The sequence below is a fragment of the Crinia signifera genome, chromosome 7 (genome assembly GCF_055691185.1).
Source record: "Crinia signifera chromosome 7, ASM5569118v1, whole genome shotgun sequence".
In the NCBI taxonomy this organism is placed as follows: domain Eukaryota; kingdom Metazoa; phylum Chordata; class Amphibia; order Anura; family Myobatrachidae; genus Crinia; species Crinia signifera.
Genome location: NC_139223.1, coordinates 2,177,421 through 2,203,168, shown reverse-complemented (window position 1 = coordinate 2,203,168; position 25,748 = coordinate 2,177,421). Strand labels below are relative to the sequence as shown.

Below are 25,748 nucleotides of genomic sequence, written 5' to 3'. Positions count from 1 at the left end.
GGCACCAGGAGGATATAGCCAGTGACTGTGCAGGACTTCCTCTTATTGGTCGGCCATGTTGTGTCAGTCACCCAGCCAGAGGCACCAGGAGAAGATAGCCAGTGACTGTGCAGGACTTCCTCTGTTATTGGTTGACTGTGTTGTGTCAGTCAGCGAGAGGCATCAGGAGGATAGCCAGTGACTTCATGTTAGTGGTCAGCCATGTTGTTTGTCAGCCAGAGGCACCAGGAGAATATAGCCAGTGGTCGGTCATGTTGTGTCAGTCAGCCAGAGGCACCAGGAGGATATAGCCAGTGGGCGGTCATGTTGTGTCAGTCAGCCAGAGGCACCAGGAGGATATAGCCATTGACTGTGCAGGACTTCCTCTTATTGGTCGGCCATGTTGTGTCAGTCAGCCAGAGGCACCAGGAGAAGATAGCCAGTGACTGAGCAGGACTTCCTCTGTTATTGGTTGACTGTGTTGTGTCAGTCAGCGAGAGGCATCAGGAGGATAGCCAGTGACTGTGCAGGACTTCATGTTAGTGGTCAGCCATTTTGTTTTAGTCAGCCAGAGGCACCTGGAGAATAAAGCCAGTGGTCGGCTATGTTGTGTCAATCAGCCCAAGGATGACAATTGCAGCACACAAAACAATCACAGTAAACCAATGGGCCACTTTGGCTCACCAGCAGTACCCGTATGTACTTTTGAAGTTTTCATGTTTTGTTTGCCAGCTGGCTAGACAACTAGACTAGGGGAAAGGGATTGAAAGGGAGGATTGGGAGAATGTCATGTGGTCAGAAGAGAGCAAAACATAACTTTTTGGTATAAACTCCACGCGCCGTGTTGGGAGGGAGAAGAATGATGAGTGGCAACCCAAAAACAGCATACTCACTGTGTGGCATGGGGGTGGAAACATCATGCTTTGGGGTTGCTTTTCTGCAAAGGGGACAGGACGACTGATCCGTATTAAGAAGAGGATGAATGGGGCCATGTATTGTGAGATTTTGGCCAAAAACCTCCTTCCCTCAGTAAGAGGACTGAAGATGGACGGTAAAAAAATAGGAATGGTGGAGCGCTATTTAAAATGAAAGTTGACCGGTTGGGTATTACAAAAATATTTAATATAACATATAATAAAATATAAAAAAACTGACAGTATATAAAACACAATGTATAGAATAAAAACAATCAAAGTGACAGTATTCACCTCTACACATGACCTAAATGTGGAAATATACACATATAAAGTCTCACTTGTTCCTAGTTGTGCTCTCTTGTTTGGTAAATGCTGGATTAGCGAGTGTCCATATACCTGGTTGTAGCCTGATGTTGATACTCCCCTCGTGAGGAAAGGTGGCACACGTCTCACGGAATGGAGGGCTCCAAGATATTGGCAGGTGGTGGTGTCACTTTTTGAAAGTCCAGTGAAAATATGGAGAGCTGGTCCAAGCGAGGATTATTGTGACAATATTTGTCTAATAGCAGGTAGATAGATACCATAGGCGAATCTAGGGGGTGCACCGGACCACCCATTAGCCCAATTTGTAGCTGGGGCTTTCCAACGAGCCCAGCCCCGTGTCTCTAGTCCCCTGGGAACCGGAGATACTGCCAGGCAAAGCTGTAACGTTTTCTCTATAGGATAACATGGGACCTGCTAATTCCGACCCCCACCCAGTTCAACGGCTGCCAGTTCCCCCTTCGTCATCACTGAAGCTCGAGGTTGATCTCAGTCGAACCCAAATCGCTGGGCCTTCAATCTGATACCAGGCTGGATCCATATGGGTTAATTGGTTCCAGGGATATTGAGGTTAAACCGTTTTTTTTTTTTTTTTTTTTTTTTCATTTCTTTAATGTAATTTCATGACTGTTTATGTTCTTTGAGGGCAGATTTCTCTGGAACCAAACAGCCCCGTTTCACGGGACCAAAAAGTTCTTCAATATGATACTGGTCTCATGTAAATGGGTCAGTTGGTTCCGAAGATATAGCTGGTTGGTTAAAGGGGGGGGGGTAGGGAGAGGGGAGTGGTTGTATCTCCCCCTCACACCAGAAAATGCAGGGACTAGGCTGATGTATAAGGGATCAGCCTGGGAATGTCCCTGCATGATCCTGGGACCATATTCCCGGGTAAATCCCTGCATTTTCTGTTTGAAAGGGGTATTATTTCAAACAGCCGTGACCTGCAGTGCTCTGAATACAGCCGGGCAGCCCCCTGCTCTCTGGCCAGCTGTCAATGACTGTCACCCCTGCAGCTTCCGCTCCAATTCTCCCCGCTTTCACCTCAGCCCGCCCCCCCAAGGCCGGATTAACAATGGGCCTGATGGAGCTACAGATCCAGGCCCACTCTCCAAGTAGGCCCATTGTGTAGCTGAGGGACAGGGCTTTCCAATGAGCCCAGCCCCGCGTCACTAGCCCCCCGGGAACCGGAGGTACCACCAGGCAAAGCTGGTACGTTTTCCCCATAGGATAACAATGGACCCGCTAATTCCACGACTGCCAGTTCCCCCTCCAGCATCACAGCAGCTTGAGGTTGATCTCAGTCAAACCCAAATCGCTGGGCCTTCAATCATATACTAGGCTGGTCCATATGGGTTCATTGGTTCCAGAGATATTGCGGGTAAACAGATTTTTTTCATTTCTGAAATGTAATTGTATGGCTGTTCATGTTTGAGGACAGATTTCTCTGGAACCAAACGGCCCAGTTTCACGGGACCAAACTTATTTGAAGCCCACATGTAAATGGGTCAGTTGGTTTGGAAAATATAGCTGGTTGTTTAAATGGGGGGGGGGGGGGTTGGGGTGCTTTCTCTCCCCCTCACACCAGAAAATGCAGGGACATGGCTGGTGTAAAAGGGGCCAGCCCAGGAATGTCCCTGCATGATCCTGGGACCATATTCCTGGGTAAGTCCCTGCATTTTCTAGTGTAAAAGGGGTATTATTTCAATTAGCCCGGACCTGCAGTGCTCTGAATACAGCCAGGCAGCCCCCTGCTCTCTCCCTGGCTGTCAATGGCTGTCATTTCTGCCCGGCGGTGGCTATCCCCCAGTGACCGCAAGCATGTATTCCGCCTTGGCAATGAGCATGTAATCCCACATGGCAATGAGCGTGGAAACTCTGGCAATGAGCATGGATCCCCTTGCAATGAGCATGTAGGTAAGCAGCACTTATGTAGCATAATTTTTAATAGCCATTATGGTATTTGGCATAATACTTAATGGACATTATGGTGTGTGGCTTAACATGTAATGGGCATTATGGTGTAAAGGTACTTGTGTATTATCACGTAGGGCAGGTAATCGCATCGCATGCCTGATGGGTGCTTACAATGTGAAATGCCCCCCCATTGTTAATGCCACACCCAGTATCATTGCCAACCCGAAGCGTGCCGAGCGCAGCGTGCCTGCGAGGGGCAGGGTTACGCGTCCTCCGACCTTTTCATACCCCCACTATCCACGTTGGCATGGAGTTAAATCTTGATAGTGTGGTGAGCGCAGTGAGCCACCGCGCCCGAAGCGTGGTGAGCGAGGGGCCGCGTATAACTTTACATGTATTCCGCGTCCCCTCGTGGGGCTCGCTGCGCTTGCCACGCTTTGACAATGGGGGGGCATTTAACATTGTAAGGACCCATCAGCTTACAATTAAAAATCGCATGCCATTTAATGGCATACGATGCAATATTTTATTGTACAATATCGCATACCATCGTATACCTTATTTAGTGTAATGGTATACGATGCGATGGGCGCCGTGATAATACACAAGTACCGGTGTAAATTTTTAATGCGCAATGCCCCAGTTTGTGAGGCATATTGTGCATTATTGCTCAATCTGTTTGGTATTGTGTGTATTTTGGCTCAATCCACGTGGCATAATGTGTAAGAGGTAAGTAAAGTATAGAAACATAGAATTTGATGGCAGATAAGAACCACTTGGCCCATCTAGTCTGCCCCTTTTTTAAACATGTTACCTCAAACCATATTTGATCCTTATTTTTTTGTAAGGATATCAATATGCCTATCCCAAGCATGTTTACATTGTACTACTGTATTTGCGTCCACCACCTCTGATGGGAGGCTATTCCACTTATCTACTACTCTTTCTGTGAGGTCATTCTTCCTCACATTTCCCCTGAATCTTCCTCCCTCTAGTGTCAGCAGTGGCGTAGCTTTGTTTGGGGCGCCCCCCCCGCCGTTAATGGGGGGGCGCCCCCCCGGCTGCCCATGCCCCCCATGCCCCCTCCCCCCATTGCCGCAGGCTTACCTGTCCGCCGCGCGTCCCGGCTCCCCTCCTGGCTTCAATTAATTCTATGCAGATGGACCACGATAAAATGGCCGCCCCCATACCGCAGACAGTTTCAGAGAACAGTCTGCTTTATCGGGCGGCCATTTTATCGTGGTCCGTCTCCATAGCATTGATTGAAGCCAGGAGGGGAGCCGGGACGCGCGGACACTGGACAGGTAAGCCTGCGGGGGATGGAGGGCGGGGGGATTACTATAGCACCGCAGCCCCCCCCCCGGCGCCCCCATATGCACAGCGCCCCCCCGCGACTGCGGGGGCTGCGGTGCTATAGCTATGCCACTGAGTGTCAGTGCATGTCCTCGTGTTCTGCTGCTCCTCTTCCTGTGAAGAATGTCTCCCACTTGTACCTTGTTAAAACCCTTGATATATTTGAAAGTTTCTATCATGTCCCCCCTTTCCCTTCTCTGCTCTAAAGTATACATATTAAGATCTTTTAGTCTTTCCTGGTACGTTTTGTGATGTAGGCCATGCACCATTTTAGTTGCCCTTCTTTGTACAGTCTCTAATGTATTTATATCCTTCTGGAGATATGGCCTCCAGAACTGAACACAATACTCTAGGTGAGGTCGTACCAATGACCTATACAGTGGCATTATTACTTCTTTCAGTACTTATGTATTATCTGGGCTCCCATGTTAAATGCACCCCATTTTTTCATACCCCTACTATCCAACTACGCATGGAGTTGATTTTATATAGTGTGGCGAGCGCAGCGAGCCACCGTGCCCGAAGCGTGGCGAGCGGACGCGGTCTCATAAGAAAAACATTATTACATAAGTACCCTTCTTTCTTTCTACTGCTGATACCTCTCCCTATGCAACCAAGCATCTGACTTGCCTTCTTCATTGCTTTGTTACATTGCCTACCTGCTTTTAAGTCCCCTGAAATAGTGACACCTAGATCCCTCTCTTCCTCAGTAGTTTCCATTATAGTGCCATTTATACTATATTGAGTCTTTGGATTTCTGAGACCCAAGTGCATGATTTTGCATTTTTTGGCATTAAACTGTAGTTGCCATTCTCTTGACCATTCCTCTAATCTACCTAGATCCTCAATCATTTGTTTTACCCCTCCTGTTGTGTCTACCCTGTTGCATACCTTTGTGTCATCTGCAAAAAGGCACATTTTACCCTCAATTCCATTTGCAATATCACCAATAAAGATATTAAAAAGCACCGGTCCAAGTACAGATCCCTGGGGTACTCCACTTGTAACCTTTCCCTCCTTTGACTGTACTCCGTTTACTACAACTCTCTGTTTTCTGTCCTGCAACCACGCTCTTATCCATTCAACTATCTTAGAATCCAATCCCAAGCTTTCAAGTTTATTTAACAGTCTGTGATGTGGGACAGTGTCAAAAGCCTTACTAAAGTCTAGATAAGCTACATCTACAGCCCCACCTTGATCTATTACTTTAGTCACCCAGTCAAAAAAGTCAATCAGATTTGTTTGACATGATCTTCCCCCCAGTAAACCCATGCTGTTTTGGATCCTGTAAATTGCTGGTTTTGAGATATTCTACAACTCTTTGTTTTAAGAGTGTTTCCATCAATTTCCCTACTACTGATGTAAGGCTCACTGGTCGATAGTTGCTTACCTCTTCCTTGCTTCCACTTTTGTGCAGTGGGACTACATTTGCTGTTTTCCAGTCCTCTGGGATTACTCCAGTAGCTAGTGACTGGTTGAATCATTCTGTTATTGGTTTTACCAGCTCCCCTTTAAGCTCTTTTAGTATCCTAAAATCATGTGTTACATGATTTGTATAAGGGGTATATGGTGTGGTAAACTTAGGTGACCACATAAAAGGTGCTGAAATGTTGTCTACCATGTTTTAGCTTTCAGTATTTTTTTTATGACTGACCTCACCCCGCAAGTATTTTTGGACATCGGCATCCTGCTGGTGCACCTTTGGAGGGCACCAGCCAATATATCTCCCTGCATTTTTCCAATGCCAGCCCCCTGCCTTTTCCAGACTTATATAATTAGTTGAAAGTATTTACACAAATAGATACACACCTATGAGCAGCAGAGCCGAATTACCCATTAGGCACCTGAGGCACCGGCCTAGGGGCGGCACATGTTTGGGGGTGGCACATGGATGCCTGTGATAGTACGATCAGCCCAAAATGTACCAATAACTGCAAAATATCCACTATACTGTACTATATTCCATCTTAAATAGACTGTAAATGGATAGGACATGCAGATACTGCCCCTATAAAATGTCACAGTTAGTGGCTTTTTTTTATAAATCCATTATATTGGCTATTTTCAAATGAGGGCTTATAAGTAATCAATAAAAATAATACAATTAGGCACTGGGGGGGATATTATTGTTGTGCCTAGGGGCGCCCTCATCCCTCAATCCACCCCTGATGAGCAGACCACCCAAACAGAACACTGGTCACGCCCCACATAATTAGGTGCTGGCCACAACCCTTATTATTGTGCATAATAGGCCCTTGATAGTTTTCAGCTCCAGGCCCATTTAGACCATAATCTGGCACTGCCCCCCCCCCCTTCCCCCTTTAATCATGTGGTGCCGGCGCCCGGCGTGCTCCCCCGACGTCACGCACAACAACAGCGCGCACAATATTTCAAATGTCCACTGTGCTTGAGGGGACACCAGGAGGGGAGTGGGAGCGTTCTCTGCGCTGCGCTCTGCTCCTCTCCCCATAGAAGCAGCTGCACCGCTCTCCATCTCTCCCTGCAGCAGCAGCGAGGGCTCATATAAAAATTTACAGTAAGTGGCACTTTTGGGGGCATTGCTTAAGGGACGCTACAAGTGGCGGTATGTGGGGGCATTACGCATAATGTGTGGCTTAATGTGTAAGGGGCATTACGGTGTGCAGCATCATGTGTAAGGGGCATTATGTGTGCAGCATCATGTGTAATGGGTACTATGGTGCACGGCATCATGTGTAATGGGTACTATGGTCTATGGTGTGCGGCATCATGTGTAATGGGTACTATGGTATGCGGCATCATGTGTAATGGGTACTATGGTGCCATGAAGCAAGAACCCCATAGCAATGAGCATGTAGGTAAGCAGCGCTTATGTGGCAAATATGTAATGGGCATTACGGTTTGTTATATAGTATGTAATGGGCATCATGATGTGTGGCACAATGTGTAATGGGCATTATGGTGTGTGGCCTTATGTGTAATTGGCATTACAGCGTGTGGCTTTATGTGTAATGGGTATTATGGAGTTTGCTAAAATGTGTAATGGGCATTACTGTGTATGGTCTAAAGTGTAATACCACACCCCTTTTTGTGATGCCACGCCTCCTTCCCATGAGGCCATGCTTCCTTTTGCGATGCGGCAAAGGACCCCCTGCTATTATGTCTAGATCTGGGACCATCCATTACCATAATTCTAGATTCGCCTATGATAGATACATAGAGAGATAGATAAATAGGTAGACAGACACGGGGTAGGAATGTCAGATAGATAGATACATAGATAGCGAGATAGATAGATAGAGATAGAGAGATAGATAGATACATAGATATATAGATAGATAGACAGACACAGGGTAGGAATGTCAGATAGCAGTTAGATAGATAGATAGATAGATACATAGATAGATAGATAAATAAATAGATAGACACGGGGCAGGTATGTCTGATAGCAGGTAGATAGATAGATGGATGGATAGATACATAGATAGAGAGATAGATAGACACGGGGCAGGTAGATAGATAAATAGACAGACACGGGGTAGGAATGTCTGATAGCAGATAGATAGAGAGATAGATAGATATAGAGAGAGATAGATAGACACGGGGTAGGTATGTCTAATAGCAGGTAGATAGATACATAGATAAATAGATAGACAGACACGGGGTAGGAATGTCAGATAGCAGTTAGATAGATAGATAGATAGATAGATAGACATGGGGTAGAAACGTCTGATAGCAGTTAGATAGATGGATAGATACAGTAGATAGACAGACACGGGGTAGGGATGTCAGATAGCAGTTAGATAGATAGATAGACATGGGGTAGAAACGTCTGATAGCAGTTAGATAGATGGATAGATACAGTAGATAGACAGACACGGGGTAGGGATGTCAGATAGCAGTTAGATAGATAGATAGACATGGGGTAGAAACGTCTGATAGCAGTTAGATAGATGGATAGATACAGTAGATAGACAGACACGGGGTAGGAATGTCAGATAGCAGTTAGATAGATAGATAGACATGGGGTAGAAACGTCTGATAGCAGTTAGATAGATGGATAGATACAGTAGATAGACAGACACGGGGTAGAATCCTCTAGTAGTAGATAGATAAATAGATAGACAGACACGGGGTAGGAATGTCAGATAGCAGTTAGATAGATAGATACATAGATAAATAAATAGATAGACACGGGGTAGGTATGTGATAGCAGATAGATAGAGAGATAGACAGACACGGGGTAGGAATGTCTGATAGCAGGTACTGTAGATAGATGGATAGATACAGTAGATAGACAGACACTGGGTAGAATCCTCTAATAGTAGATAGATAGATAGATAGATAGATAGATAGACACGGGGCAGGTATGTCTGATAGCAAATAGATAGATAGATAGATAGATAGACACGGGGTAGAATCCTCTAGTAGTAGATAGATAGATAGATAGATAGACAGACACGGGGCAGGTATGTCTGATAGCAGTTAGATAGATACATAGATAGATAGAGAGATAGATAAATAAATAGATAGACACGGGGTAGGTATGTGATAGCAGATAGATAGAGAGATAGACACGGGGTAGGTATAGCAGATAGATACATAGATAGATAGATAGATAGACACGGGGTAGGAATGTCTGATAGCGGATAGATAGATAGATACAGTATGATAAAGATAGATAGATAGACACGGGGCAGGTATGCAGGGGCGTAACTATAGCACCGCAGCCCCCGCGACCGCGGGGGGGCGCTATGCATGTGCGGGCGCCGGGGGCTGCAGTGCTATAGTTACGTTACACCCCGCCGCCCGCCGCACCATCCCCAGTCTTTGCCTGTGCAGGTGGGGGGGACGCTGCGAGGCGGCTGGGGGGACGAACGCTGCGGGGGACACAGCTGCGGCAATTACTTACAGCTGAGCCGGGCAGGGGGAGCCGGGAGCTGTCTGTACTGAAGAAGGAAAAAAAAGCCCATACAATGAATGGGCAGCCTGTGATTGGCTGCTGAGCGCTCTCTCAGCCAATTGCTGACTGGCTGAGAGAGCGCTCAGCCAATCACAGGCTGCCCATTCATTGTATGGGCTTTTTTTTTTTTCCTTCCGTACTGACAGCTCCCGGCTCCCCCCGCAGCGTCCGTCCCCCCCACCTTGACGGCTACCTGGGGGAGCGGCGGGTGAGTGGCTGGGCGCCCTCCCTTTAACGGCGGGGGGGGCGCCCAAAATGTAGTTACGCCACTGCAGGTATGTCTGATAGCGGATAGATAGATAGATACAGTATGATATAGATAGATAGATATATAGACATGGGGCAGGTATGTCTGATAGCGGATAGATAGATAGACACATAGATAGATACATAGATAGAGAGATAGATAGACACGGGGTAGGAATGTCTTATAGCGGATAGATAGATGGATAGATAGACACATACTGTAGATAGATACAGTATGATATAGATAGATAGATAGATAGATAGATAGATAGATAGATAGATAGATAGACACGGGCAGGTATGTCTGATAGCAGATAGATAGATAGATAGATGGATGGATAGATACATACATACATACATACATACATAGATAGATAGAGAGATAGAGAGAGAGAGATAGATAGAGATCGATAGATAGATAGATAGACACGGGCAGGTATGTCTGATAGCAGATAGATAGATAGATAGATGGATGGATAGATACATACATACATACATACATACATACATACATAGATAGATAGAGAGATAGAGAGAGAGAGATAGATAGAGATCGATAGATAGATAGATAGACACGGGGTAGGAATGTCAGATAGCAGATAGATAGATAGATAAATAGATAGACACGGGGCAGGTATGTCTGATAGCAGGGAGATAGATAGATAGATGGATGGATAGATAGATACATAGATAGAGAGATAGATAGACACAGGGCAGGTACATAGATAGATAGATAGATAGACAGACACGGGGCAGGTATGTCTGATAGCAGATAGATAGATAGATAGATAGATAGATAGATAGATAGATAGATAGACACGGGGCAGGTATATCTGATAGCGGATAGATAGATAGATAGATAGATAGATAGATAGATAGATACAGTATGATATAGATAGATAATAGACACGGGGTAGGAATGTCTGATAGCGGATAGATAGATAGATACATAGATAGATAGATACAGTAGATAGATACAGTATGATATAGATAGATAGATAGATAGATAGATAGATAGATAATAGACACGGGGCAGGTATGTCTGATAGCGGATAGATAGATAGATACATAGATAGATACAGTATGATATAGATAGATAGATACATACATAGATAGAGAGATAGAGAGAGAGAGAGAGAGATCGATAGATACATAGATAGATACAGTATGATATAGATAGATAGATAGATAGATAGACACGGGGCAGGTATGTCTGATAGCAGGGAGATAGATAGATAGATGGATGGATAGATACATAGATAGAGAGATAGATAGACACAGGGCAGGTACATAGATAGATAGATAGACAGACACGGGGCAGGTATATCTGATAGCAGATAGATAGATAGATAGATAGATAGATACAGTATGATATAGATAGATAGATAATAGACACGGGGTAGGAATGTCTGATAGCGGATAGATAGATAGATACATAGATAGATAGATAGATACAGTATGATATAGATAGATAGATAGATAGATAATAGACACGGGGTAGGAATGTCTGATAGCGGATAGATAGATAGATACATAGATAGATAGATAGATACAGTATGATATAGATAGATAGATAGATAGATAGATACAGTATGATATAGATAGATAGATAGATACAGTATGATATAGATAGATAGATAGATAGATACAGTATGATATAGATAGATAGATAGATAGATAGATACAGTATGATATAGATAGATAGATAGATAGATAGATAGATAGATAGATAGATACAGTATGATATAGATAGATAGATAGATAGATAGATAGATAGATAGATACAGTATGATATAGATAGATAGATAGATAGATAGATAATAGACACGGGCAGGTATGTCTGATAGCGGATAGATAGATACATAGATACAGTATGATATAGATAGATAGATACATAGATAGATACAGTATGATATAGATAGATAGATAGATAGATAGATAGATAGATAGATAGATAATAGACACGGGGTAGGAATGTCTGATAGCGGATAGATAGATAGATACATAGATAGATAGATAGATAGATACAGTATGATATAGATAGATAGATAGATAGATAGATAATAGACACGGGGTAGGAATGTCTGATAGCGGATAGATAGATAGATACATAGATAGATAGATAGATACAGTATGATATAGATAGATAGATAGATAGATAGATAATAGACACGGGGTAGGAATGTCTGATAGCAGGTAGATACATAGATAGATACAGTATGAGATAGATAGATAGATAGATAGATAGATAGATAGATAGATAGATAATAGACACGGGGAAGGAATGTCTGATAGCAGGTAGATACATAGATAGATACAGTATGAGATAGATAGATAGATAGATAGATAATAGACACGGGGTAGGAATGTCTGATAGCAGGTAGATAGATAGATAGATAGATAGATAGATAGATAGATACAGTATGATATAGATAGATAGATAGATAATAGACACGGGGTAGGAATGTCTGATAGCAGGTAGATAGATAGATAGATAGATAGATACAGTATGATATAGATAGATAGATAGATAGATAATAGACACGGGGTAGGAATGTCTGATAGCGGATAGATAGATAGATACATAGATAGATACAGTATGATATAGATAGATAGATAGATAGATAGATAATAGACACGGGGTAGGAATGTCTGATAGCAGATAGATAGATAGATAGATAGATAGATAGATACAGTATGATATAGATAGATAGATAGATAGATACAGTATGATATAGATAGATAATAGACACGGGGTAGGAATGTCTGATAGCGGATAGATAGATAGATAGATACAGTATGATATAGATAGATAGATAGACACGGGGCAGGAATGTCTGATAGCGGATAGATAGATAGATAGATAGATAGATAGATACAGTATGATATAGATAGATAGATACATAGATAGATACAGTATGATATAGATAGATAGATAGATAATAGACACGGGGTAGGAATGTCTGATAGCAGATAGATAGATAGATAGATAGATAGATAGATAGATACAGTATGATATAGATAGATAGATAGATAGATAGATACAGTATGATATAGATAGATAATAGACACGGGGTAGGAATGTCTGATAGCGGATAGATAGATAGATAGATAGATAGATACAGTATGATATAGATAGATAGATAGACAGGGGGCAGGAATGTCTGATAGCGGATAGATAGATAGATAGATAGATACATAGATAGATACAGTATGATATAGATAGATAGATACAGTATGATATAGATAGATAGATAGATAGATAGATACATAGATAGATACAGTATGATATAGATAGATAGATACAGTATGATATAGATAGATAGATAGATAGATAGATAGATAATAGACACGGGGTAGTAATGTCTGATAGCAGGTAGATAGATAGATACAGTATGATATAGATAGATAGATACAGTATGATATAGATAGATAGATAGATAGATAGATAGATAGATAGATACAGTATGATATAGATAGATAGATAGATAGATAGATAGATACAGTATGATATAGATAGATAATAGACACGGGGTAGGAATGTCTGATAGCGGATAGATAGATAGATAGATAGATACAGTATGATATAGATAGATAGATAGACACGGGGCAGGAATGTCTGAAAGCGGATAGATAGATAGATAGATAGATAGATAGATAGATACATAGATAGATACAGTATGATATAGATAGATAGATACAGTATGATATAGATAGATAGATAGATAGATAGATAGATAGATAGATACATAGATAGATACAGTATGATATAGATAGATAGATACAGTATGATATAGATAGATAGATAGATAGATAGATAATAGACACGGGGTAGGAATGTCTGATAGCAGGTAGATAGATAGATACAGTATGATATAGATAGATAGATACAGTATGATATAGATAGATAGATAGATAATGGACACGGGGCAGGTATGTCTGATAGCGGATAGATAGATAGATAGATAGATACAGTATGATATAGATAGATAGATAGATAGATAGATAGATAGATACATAGATAGATACAGTATGATATAGATAGATAGATACAGTATGATATAGATAGATAGATAGATAGATAATAGACACGGGGTAGGAATGTCTGATAGCAGGTAGATAGATAGATACAGTATGATATAGATAGATAGATAGATAATAGACACGGGGTAGGAATGTCTGATAGCAGGTAGATAGATAGATAGATAGATAGATAGATAGATAGATACAGTATGATATAGATAGATAGATAGATAGATAGATAATAGACACGGGGTAGGAATGTCTGATAGCGGATAGATAGATAGATACATAGATAGATACAGTATGATATAGATAGATAGATAGATAGATAATAGACACGGGGTAGGAATGTCTGATAGCAGATAGATAGATAGATAGATAGATAGATACAGTATGATATAGATAGATAGATAGATAGATAGATACAGTATGATATAGATAGATAATAGACACGGGGTAGGAATGTCTGATAGCGGATAGATAGATAGATAGATACAGTATGATATAGATAGATAGATAGACACGGGGCAGGAATGTCTGATAGCGGATAGATAGATAGATAGATAGATAGATACAGTATGATATAGATAGATAGATACATAGATAGATACAGTATGATATAGATAGATAGATAGATAGATAATAGACACGGGGTAGGAATGTCTGATAGCAGATAGATAGATAGATAGATAGATAGATAGATAGATAGATACAGTATGATATAGATAGATAGATAGATAGATACAGTATGATATAGATAGATAATAGACACGGGGTAGGAATGTCTGATAGCGGATAGATAGATAGATAGATAGATACAGTATGATATAGATAGATAGATAGACACGGGGCAGGAATGTCTGATAGCGGATAGATAGATAGATAGATAGATAGATAGATAGATAGATACATAGATAGATACAGTATGATATAGATAGATAGATACAGTATGATATAGATAGATAGATAGATAGATAGATAGATAGATAGATAGATAGATACATAGATAGATACAGTATGATATAGATAGATAGATACAGTATGATATAGATAGATAGATAGATAGATAGATAATAGACACGGGGTAGGAATGTCTGATAGCAGGTAGATAGATAGATACAGTATGATATAGATAGATAGATACAGTATGATATAGATAGATAGATAGATAGATAGATAGATAGATAGATAGATACAGTATGATATAGATAGATAGATAGATAGATAGATAGATACAGTATGATATAGATAGATAATAGACACGGGGTAGGAATGTCTGATAGCGGATAGATAGATAGATAGATAGATAGATACAGTATGATATAGATAGATAGATAGACACGGGGCAGGAATGTCTGAAAGCGGATAGATAGATAGATAGATAGATAGATAGATACATAGATAGATACAGTATGATATAGATAGATAGATACAGTATGATATAGATAGATAGATAGATAGATAGATAGATAGATAGATAGATACATAGATAGATACAGTATGATATAGATAGATAGATACAGTATGATATAGATAGATAGATAGATAGATAATAGACACGGGGTAGGAATGTCTGATAGCAGGTAGATAGATAGATACAGTATGATATAGATAGATAGATACAGTATGATATAGATAGATAGATAGATAATGGACACGGGGCAGGTATGTCTGATAGCGGATAGATAGATAGATAGATAGATACAGTATGATATAGATAGATAGATAGATAGATAGATAGATACATAGATAGATACAGTATGATATAGATAGATAGATACAGTATGATATAGATAGATAGATAGATAGATAATAGACACGGGGTAGGAATGTCTGATAGCAGGTAGATAGATAGATACAGTATGATATAGATAGATAGATAGATAGATAATGGACACGGGGCAGGTATGTCTGATAGCAGGTAGATAGATAGATAGATAGATACAGTATGATATAGATAGATAGATAGATAGATAGATAGATAATAGACACGGGGTAGGTATGTCTGATAGCAGATAGATACATAGATACATAGATAGATAGATAGATAGATAGATAGATACAGTATGATATAGATAGATAGATAGATAGATACAGTATGATATAGATAGATAGATAATAGACACGGGGTAGGAATGTCTGATAGCGGATAGATAGATAGATACATAGATAGATACAGTATGATATAGATAGATAGATAGATAGATAATGAACACGGGGTAGGAATGTTTGATAGCAGGTAGATAGATAGATAGATAGATAGATAGATACAGTATGATATAGATAGATAGATAATAGACACGGGGTAGGAATGTCTGATAGCGGATAGATACATAGATAGATACAGTATGAGATAGATAGATAGATAGATAGATAGATAGATAGATAATAGACACGGGGTAGGAATGTCTGATAGCGGATAGATAGATAGATAGATACATAGATAGATACAGTATGATATAGATAGATAGATAATAGACACGGGGCAGGTATGTCTGATAGCGGATAGATAGATAGATACAGTATGATATAGATAGATAGATAGATAGATAGATAGATAGATAGATAATAGACACGGGGTAGGAATGTCTGATAGCGGATAGATAGATAGATAGATACAGTATGATATAGATAGATAGATAGATAGATAGATAGATAGATAGATAGATAATAGACACGGGGTAGGAATGTCTGATAGCGGATAGATAGATACAGTATGATATAGATAGATAGATAGATAGATAATAGACACGGGGTAGGAATGTCTGATAGCGGATAGATAGATAGATAGATAGATAGATACAGTATGATATAGATAGATAGATAATAGACACGGGGTAGGAATTTCTGATAGCGGATAGATAGATAGATACAGTATGATATAGATAGATAGATAGATAGATAGATAGATAATAGACACGGGGTAGGAATGTCTGATAGCGGATAGATAGATAGATACAGTATGATATAGATAGATAGATAGATAGATAGATAGATAGATAGATAGATAGATAGATAATGGACACGGGGCAGGTATGTTTGATAGCACATGACACAGAGACCAGAGGAGGGGATATTAGCGGCGTCACCGGGGGAGACCCCTATACTGATGTGTATTGTATTATATGTACCTGGCCCCACGCAGGATTCCTGGGCCCCCCCTCTCCCCCAGGCCCCCTCGTTGTCTCCTCGGACCCCCAGCCCCTGCAGCTGTTCTCTGTTCTCCTGTGTCCAAGAAAGGAGCAGAAGACGCCTTGAGAGTTGACAGCTATTTTGGTCGGGACAATTTTGTCCCCAGTTCCTCCTCCTCCTCCCAGCTCCTTACAGCCAAAGTTGAGGATGAGGCTAAAGTTAGAAGCGGCGTCTTGCAGACGAGGGGTATATAATGCCTGCTGGGGGGTTTCTCCTCCATGTCCCGCACTCCTTCTGACCAGGACAAGCACCCAGCTCATCTGAAGACATGGTAAGTGTATGGGACCTGGGACGTGGACATGTGTAACGCAGACAAGAGGCGGGCTAACATGGATGTGGGGGTCGGGAAGAAAATGCCGGGGGACACTGTCACCCCCATCCACAGGACATTTGGATATATATATATATATATATACCCACACACACACACAGTATATTATCCTTATCACGCCCCATTATATCCTGATGTGTTTGGGGGGATTCTTCTTACGTTATAGTATGGTGGAGGCTTAATGTATCCTTGGGTTCTTAAATGATACATGTGTCTCTATGCGGGGGTCTGTGTACATGGGGTTGGGGGATTAGTGTAATGTGGGGTACACACCAGGACTATTTGGGCCAAAACCAGTCAATATGAGATACAATCTCGACCGATTGTATGTAAATCGGGCGTGTTTTGGGCCATTTCGCTGCCCTATTGATGCTATCCCGATCCGAAGCGGGGCCCCGCTGCTGCAGGAAGGATCTCAGAATCAACCATTGTAGTGGGTGGGGGTCACATTCCGACCGCGATCACATTAGGGGCATTTTCACGGTGGGTCGGTGGAACCGTCAGCTCGTGAGCGGGTCGTACGTTCCTGTGACCACCCGCTCACGAGCACCATCGTCCTGGTGTGTACCGGGCATTAGCCAGCAGTTATTGGGTACAATTAAAGGGTGAATGTATTAATGGACCCTGGGGACAATACATTATTCCTCCTTATCACACCCCATTATATCACACCCCATTATTCCTGCTTATCACACTCCATTATATCACACCCCATTATATCATACTCCATTATATCACACCCCATTATATCATACTCCATTATATCACACCCCATTATTCCTGCTTATCACACCCCGTTATATCACACCCCATTATTCCTGCTTATCACACCCCATTATATCACACCCCATTATATCATACTCCATTATATCACACCCCATTATTCCTGCTTATCACACCCCGTTATATCACACCCCATTATTCCTGCTTATCACACCCCATTATATCACACCCCATTATATCATACTCCATTATATCACACCCCATTATTCCTGCTTATCACACCCCATTATATCACACCCCATTATATCACACCCCATTATTCCTGCTTATCACACCCCGTTATATCACACCCCATTATTCCTGCTTATCACACCCCATTATATCACACCCCATTATATCATACTCCATTATATCACACCCCATTATTCCTGCTTATCACACCCCATTATATCACACCCCATTATATCACACCCCATTATTCCTGCTTATCACACCCCGTTATATCACACCCCATTATTCCTGCTTATCACACCCCATTATATCACACCCCATTATATCATACTCCATTATATCACACCACATTATTCCTGCTTATCACACCCCATTATATCACACCCCATTATTCCTCCTTATCACACCCCATTATATCATACTCCATTATATCACACCCCATTATTCCTGCTTATCACACCCCATTATATCACACCCCATTATTCCTGCTTATCACACCCCATTATATCACACCCCATTATTCCTGCTTATCACACCCCATTATATCACACCCCCATTATTCCTGCTTATCACACCCCATTATATCACACCCCATTATTCCTGCTTATCACACCCCATTATTCCTGCTTATCACACCCCATTATATCACACCCCATTATTCCTGCTTATCACACCCCATCATATCACACCCTATTATTCCTGCTTATCACACCCCATAATTTCACACCCCATTATTCCTGCTTATCACACCCCATTATATCACACCCCATTATATCACACCCCATTATATGATACTCCATTATATCACACCCCATTATTCCTGCTTATCACACCCCATTATATCACACCCCATTATTCCTGCTTATCACACCCCATCATATCACACCCTATTATTCCTGCTTATCACACCCCATAATTTCACACCCCATTATTCCTGCTTATCACACCCCATTATTCCTGCTTATCACACCCCATTATATCACACCCCATTATTCCTGCTTATCACACCCCATTATTCCTGCGTATCACACCCCATTATGTGACAACCCTTTATTCCTGCTAATCACACCCCATCAAATGACATCCCTTTATTCCTCCTTATCTCACCCTATTATTTTTCCTTATCACACTCCATTATATTACACCCCATTATTCCTGCTAATCACACCCCATTATATGACACCCCTATATTCCACCTTATCACACCCCGCTATTTTCCACCCCTATTCCCCTAGTAGCACCGCACACAGTATTACTACCCCTGGTCCCACATCCTCCCCCACTGGTTATACTGGTAATCCCTAGTAGCACCGTGCACAGTATTACTACCCCTGCTCCCACATCCTCCCCCACTGGTTATACTGGTAATACCTAGTAGCACCGCACACAGTACTACTACCCCTGCTCCCACATCCTCCCCCACTGGTTATACTGGTAACACCTAGTAGCACCGCACACAGTATTACTACCCCTGCTTCCACATCCTCCCCCACTGGTTATACTGGTAATACCTAGTAGCACCGCACACAGTTTCACTACCCCTGCTCCCACATCCTCCCCCACTGGTTTTACTGGTAATACCTAGTAGCACCGCACACAGTATTACTACCCCTGCTCCCACATCCTCCCCCACTGGTTATACTGGTAATACCTAGTAGCACCGCACACAGTTTCACTACCCCTGCTCCCACATCCTCCCCCACTGGTTATACTGGTAATACCTAGTAGCACCGCACACAGTATTACTACCCCTGCTTCCACATCCTCCCCCACTGGTTATACTGGTAATACCTAGTAGCACCGCGCACAGTATTACTACCCCTGCTCCCACATCCTCCCCCACTGGTTATACTGGTAATACTTAGTAGCACCGTGCACAGTACTACATACCCCTGCTCCCACATCCTCCCCCACTGGTTATACTGGTAATACCTAGTAGCACCGCGCACAGTATTACTACCCCTGCTCCCACATCCTGCCCCACTGGTTGAACTGGTAATACCTAGTAGCACCGCACACAGTACTACTACCCCTGCTCCCACATCCTCCCCCACTGGTTATACTGGTAATACCTAGTAGCACCGCACACAGTACTACTACCCCTGCTCCCACATCCTCCCCCACTGGTTATACTGGTAATACCTAGTAGCACCGTGCACAGTATTACTACCCCTGCTCCCACATCCTCCCCCACTGGTTATACTGGTAATACCTAGTAGCACCGTGCACAGTATTACTACCCCTGCTTCCACATCCTCCCCCACTGGTTATACTGGTAATACCTAGTAGCACCGTGCACAGTACTACTACCCCTGCTCCCACATATTCCCCCACTGGTTATACTGGTAATACATAGTAGCACCGTGCACAGTACTACTACCCCTGCTCCCACATCCTCCCCCACTGGTTATACTGGTAATACATAGTAGCACCGTGCACAGTACTACTACCCCTGCTCCCACATCCTCCCCCACTGGTTATACTGGTAATACCTAGTAGCACCGTGCACAGTATTACTACCCCTGCTCCCACATCCTCCCCCACTGGTTATACTGGTAATACCTAGTAGCACCGTGCACAGTACTACTACCCCTGCTCCCACATCCTCCCCCACTGGTTATACTGGTAATACCTAGTAGCACCGTGCACAGTACTACTACCCCTGCTCCCACATCCTCCCCCACTGGTTATACTGGTAATACCTAGTAGCACCGCACACAGTATTACTACCCCTGCTCCCACATCCTCCCCCACTGGTTATACTGGTAATACCTAGTAGCACCGTGCACAGTACTACTACCCCTGCTCCCACATCCTCCCCCACTGGTTATACTGGTAATACCTAGTAGCACCGTGCACAGTACTACTACCCCTGCTCCCACATCCTCCCCCACTGGTTATACTGGTAATACCTAGTAGCACCGTGCACAGTACTACTACCCCTGCTCCCACATCCTCCCCCACTGGTTATACTGGTAATACCTAGTAGCACCGTGCACAGTACTACTACCCCTGCTCCCACATCCTCCCCCACTGATTATACTGGTAATACATAGTAGCACCGTGCACAGTACTACTACCCCTGCTCCCACATCCTCCCCCACTGGTTATACTGGTAATACATAGTAGCACCGTGCACAGTACTACTACCCCTGCTCCCACATCCTCCCCCACTGATTATACTGGTAATACATAGTAGCACCGTGCACAGTACTACTACCCCTGGTCCCAGAGACTGTCCTGATACTACAGCTGCTAATTGAACTCCTATTCCCCCACAGGCACCAGCAAAGAAAGCCAAGAGAAAGGCAGCAGAAGGAGGTTCTTCCAATGTCCTGTCCATGTTCGACCAAACCCAGATCCAGGAGTTTAAGGAGGTGAGTGCACCAATGTGGGGTGGTTATCCTGGATATGCTCTACACCAGTGCAGGGATATCTGCTATAAAGCTGACCTGCAGTAGTTACATTGCATTTATTTACTGCCCCAGGGGTGATGCTGTGTTACATGTATTACTGCCCCGGGGGAGATGTTGTGTTACATGTATTACTCCCCCGGGGGAGATGTTGGGTTACATGTATTACTGCCCCGGGGGAGATGTTGTGTTACATGTATTACTGCCCCGGGGGAGATGTTGGGTTACATGTATTACTGCACCAGGGGAGATGTTTTACATGTATTACTGCACCAGGGGAGATGTGTTACCATAGTACTAGAATAAATATACTCCTTAAGGATATGCGCACAGCTCAGCAGGACTAATATCTTGAGCCTGAGACGTTTGCCCACAGACATCTCCTATCACTCACAGAAACATGAGAGATGGGGACAGGTGTCTGGGGGGGGGGGGGGGAGTGCTGGGCCAAATATAGAGTCAGCCATGGCTCATTGCTGACACTGGGGCAGCTGCGAGATCAGAGGGGATTCGGAGCATTATCATATAGCTCTATCCTATTACATATGTCACATTCTCCCCTCAGGCTTTCACCGTGATTGACCAGAACCGAGATGGCATCATTGACAAGGAAGACCTGAGAGACACATTTGCCGCTATGGGTGAGTGCATGTGTACATGGCCCCAGTAGTGTGATTCCCACAGGGGCCCTTAGATCCATCATGCGCTCATTGGGTGCTGGATGGGGTCCTGACAGTCATTTACCCAACGTCGGGAATACCGACGCACGGGTTCCAGACGGCCCCCGGCTATTCTCCCTCGTGGGGGTCCACGACCCCCATAGGGGGAGAATAGAATAGGGGCTCACCATGCTGTCTGAGTCCGGCCAGTCGGGATCCCGACGTCCGGCTAATGACTGTTGGGATCCCGACTGTCGGAACCCTCTACCACACCCTGCGCTCATTCGCGTATAACGCCACAGTGCAGGATGCGATCACACCACCCAAATGTATGAAGGAGCCCGTCCCTGCCTATCTGGGGCCAAACACATACATCTGTCATACATAGGGGTGATCCTAAATAAATTCCGAGAAAATGGCTGCTCTCGGAGGAAAATGCCACACATTCAGTCTTGTCCTCCAGCATCAGATTCCTGGAGGAACACATGGCCATGCAGCCACCATAGGCAAAGGCAAGGGGGGTTCCAGTTGCCCAGAAACCCCCCATCCCCACTACATGCAGTACACATGCTGCATGTGCGGACTATGGCACCAGATAGAGTCTTTCCCATGATCCCTGGGCCACCTATGTCTGATTACATACACTGCATTGTAGCATGTTACATAGTCATTCTTCATGGGTGGGCCACCATCACTCCGATATCAAACACTTGGGAACCCCCCTCCACAAATCCTGCACCTGCCCCTGGACACATGATCTGTGATGTGCGCCTTATGTCTCCATGTAACACGTCTGCCCCTGCCCCTGGACACATGATCTGTGATGTATGTGCGCCTTATGTCTCCATGTAACACGTCTGCACCTGCCCCTGGACACATGATCTGTGATGTGCGCCTTATGTCTCCATGTAACACGTCTGCACCTGACCCTGGACACATGATCTGTGTTGTATGTGCGCCTTATGTCTCCATGTAACACGTCTGCACCTGCTCTCCACAGGCCGCCTGAATGTGAAGAATGAGGAGCTGGATGAGATGGTCAAGGAGGCCTCAGGCCCCATCAACTTCACAGTCTTCCTCACCATGTTCGGAGAGAAGCTCAAGGGTAAGGGTCCTGATGTGCTTGGGGGGGATTCCTCTTGGGTTATGTGTCCTTGGGTTGTTAAATGATACATGTGTCTCTATGAGCCAATGCGGGGGTCAGCGGGGCTATGCTAGGGGGTCTGTGTACATGGGGAGGTTCTGATACAATATACTGGTACTAGGGATAGGGGGAAGATACACCTCAGTGGGTTTGGGGGATTAGTGTAAGCCAGGAGCAGGCTTCAGGTGTTATTGGGCATTGGGTACAATAAAAGGGTGAAGGTCTTAATGGACCCTGGGGACAATACAGCAGTGAGGAATAGAGGGGGACTCATCACCTTCAGGATCAGATGTACTACGCTTGAAATGTGATAAAATAGAGAGTATTAAATACCAGCCAATCAGCTCCTAACTGCCATGTCACAGGCTGGGTTTGAAATATGACAGGTAGGAGCTGATTGGTTGGAGGTTTATCACTCTCAATTTTAGCAGTTTTCAAAGCTTCGTACATCTCACCCTAAGTCATAGCTGTACCCAGGTGAGAAATGGGGCTTTACAGAGAAGTGGAGTCTGACATGGACCATTCCTGTCCACCAGTGTCCTCATAGTAAATCTCATCGCAGGTGCTGATCCAGAAGACGTTATCACAGGGGCATTCAAGGTGCTTGATCCTGAGGGCAAAGGGTCCATCAAGAAGCAGTTGTAAGTATCTACCTCACCTTCCTATCATCTACATCTCCTCCTGATACCATCCCTCATCATCTTCATCACCACCACTTACATCTAATGTCATTAGCCCACCACCATCCTCTCATGTCCCATGCCACCCCACCCCATTGTGTCCCATCTTTCCCGTTCTCTTCTGGTCACAGTATGGAAGGCAACGTAACTCATGATGTCTCTCTGTTTTCTCTTAGCCTTGAGGAACTTCTCACCACACAGTGCGACAGGTTCACACCAGAGGAGGTGAGCGCTTCGGACTTACCTTGGGTAGAGGGGGACAGTTTTGGAGGTATCAGACCTTTCCTCATACTTTGTTTCTCTCCCTCTATCAGATTAAGAACATGTGGACCGCCTTCCCCCAGATGTAGGCGGCAACGTAGACTACAAGAACATCTGCTATGTCATCACCCACGGAGAGGACAAAGACCAGGAATAAATGGGGCAATATCTTACCCCTCTGGGGTGCGCTCTCACACCCAGTGCAAATCCCCAACTTGCTGTATATTGCGTCTCATTTTGTAAACCCAACCCATAAAAGACACAACTGTAATTTATTTCTGTCTGTGTGGTCTGAAAGGGGCTTATTTGTTGCCCCGTTCTCTTTCTGCCTGACACTCTCCCCATCTTTGTCCCCTACTCTTTTCTCTTAAATATCTTAAAACTGGAACTGTGGAATCCTCAGGGGAAGAAAATACTCAATAAAATCTAGTTTTTATTCTATTTGTTGGGTGATTTTTATAAAATATTGTAACTGTATCAACGTTGTGCACTTAATACAAGTAACTCTAAGCCCCTGATCTTCTGAGCGTACAAACAGGTTACACACACCTCCTCAGATTAATTTACTGCTCTCCTGATGTGGACCTTCCAAGCTCTGCAAACCCACCAACCTGGACCACCTACCTCTGCTACTCCCCTAACCAAGCTGCAGCTCTCTAAACCCTCCCCCCAACTCTGCAAACCCACAAACCCGGACCACCTACCTCTGCTACTCCCCTAATCCATACTGCAGCTCCCCTAACCAGACCACCTACCTCTGCTACTCCCTAGTCCATACTGCAGCTCCCCTAACCCCCCCCCCAACCTCTGCCGATCTGCAAACCCACCAGCCCAGACCACGTACCTCTGCTACTCCCTTATCCATACTGCAGCTCTCCTAACCCCCCAAACTCTGCAAACCCACCAACCTGGACCATCTACCTCTGCTACTCCCCTAATCCATACTGCAGCTCCCCTAACCACCCCCCCCCCCAACTCTGCCGATCTGCAAACCCACCAACCCAGACCACCTACCTCTGCTACTCCCCTAATCCATACTACAGCTCCCCTAACCCCCCCCCAACTCTGCCGATCTGCAAACCCACCAACCCAGACCACGTACCTCTGCTACTCCCCTAATCCATGCTGCAGCTCTCTAAACCCTCCTCCCAACTCTGCAAACCCACAACCCGGACCACCTACCTCTGCTACTCCCCTAATCCATGCTGCAGCTCTCTAAACCCTCCCCCCAACTCTGCAAACCCACAAACCCGGACCACCAACCTCAGCTACTCCCCTAATCCATACTGCAGCTCCCCTAACCAGACCACCTACCTCTGCTACTCCCCTAATCCAAACTGCAGCTCCCCTAACCCCCCCCCCAACTCTGCCGATCTGCAAACCCACCAACCCAGACCACGTACCTCTGCTACTCCCCTA

General features: G+C 43.8%; 1 protein-coding gene across 2 annotated transcripts in view; it reads left to right on the top strand.

The window, feature by feature from the left end:
- Positions 1-24,726, top strand: part of MYL11 (myosin light chain 11) — a 40,857-nt gene extending 16,131 nt beyond the window's left edge. The window contains exons 1-7 of one of the 2 annotated variants that reach the window (XM_083155130.1): positions 16,720-17,158; positions 21,454-21,549; positions 22,151-22,226; positions 23,245-23,349; positions 23,951-24,029; positions 24,245-24,293; positions 24,383-24,726. In XM_083155130.1, coding sequence (XP_083011256.1) covers positions 17,156-17,158; positions 21,454-21,549; positions 22,151-22,226; positions 23,245-23,349; positions 23,951-24,029; positions 24,245-24,293; positions 24,383-24,418 — 444 coding nt within the window. In that variant the 5' untranslated portion in view covers positions 16,720-17,155 and the 3' untranslated portion in view covers positions 24,419-24,726. Of the gene's footprint in view, positions 1-16,719; positions 17,159-21,453; positions 21,550-22,150; positions 22,227-23,244; positions 23,350-23,950; positions 24,030-24,244; positions 24,294-24,382 lie in introns of those variants that run through there. The other variant, XM_083155129.1, reaches the window with a different exon arrangement.
- The last annotated feature ends 1,022 nt before the right edge of the window (positions 24,727-25,748 follow it).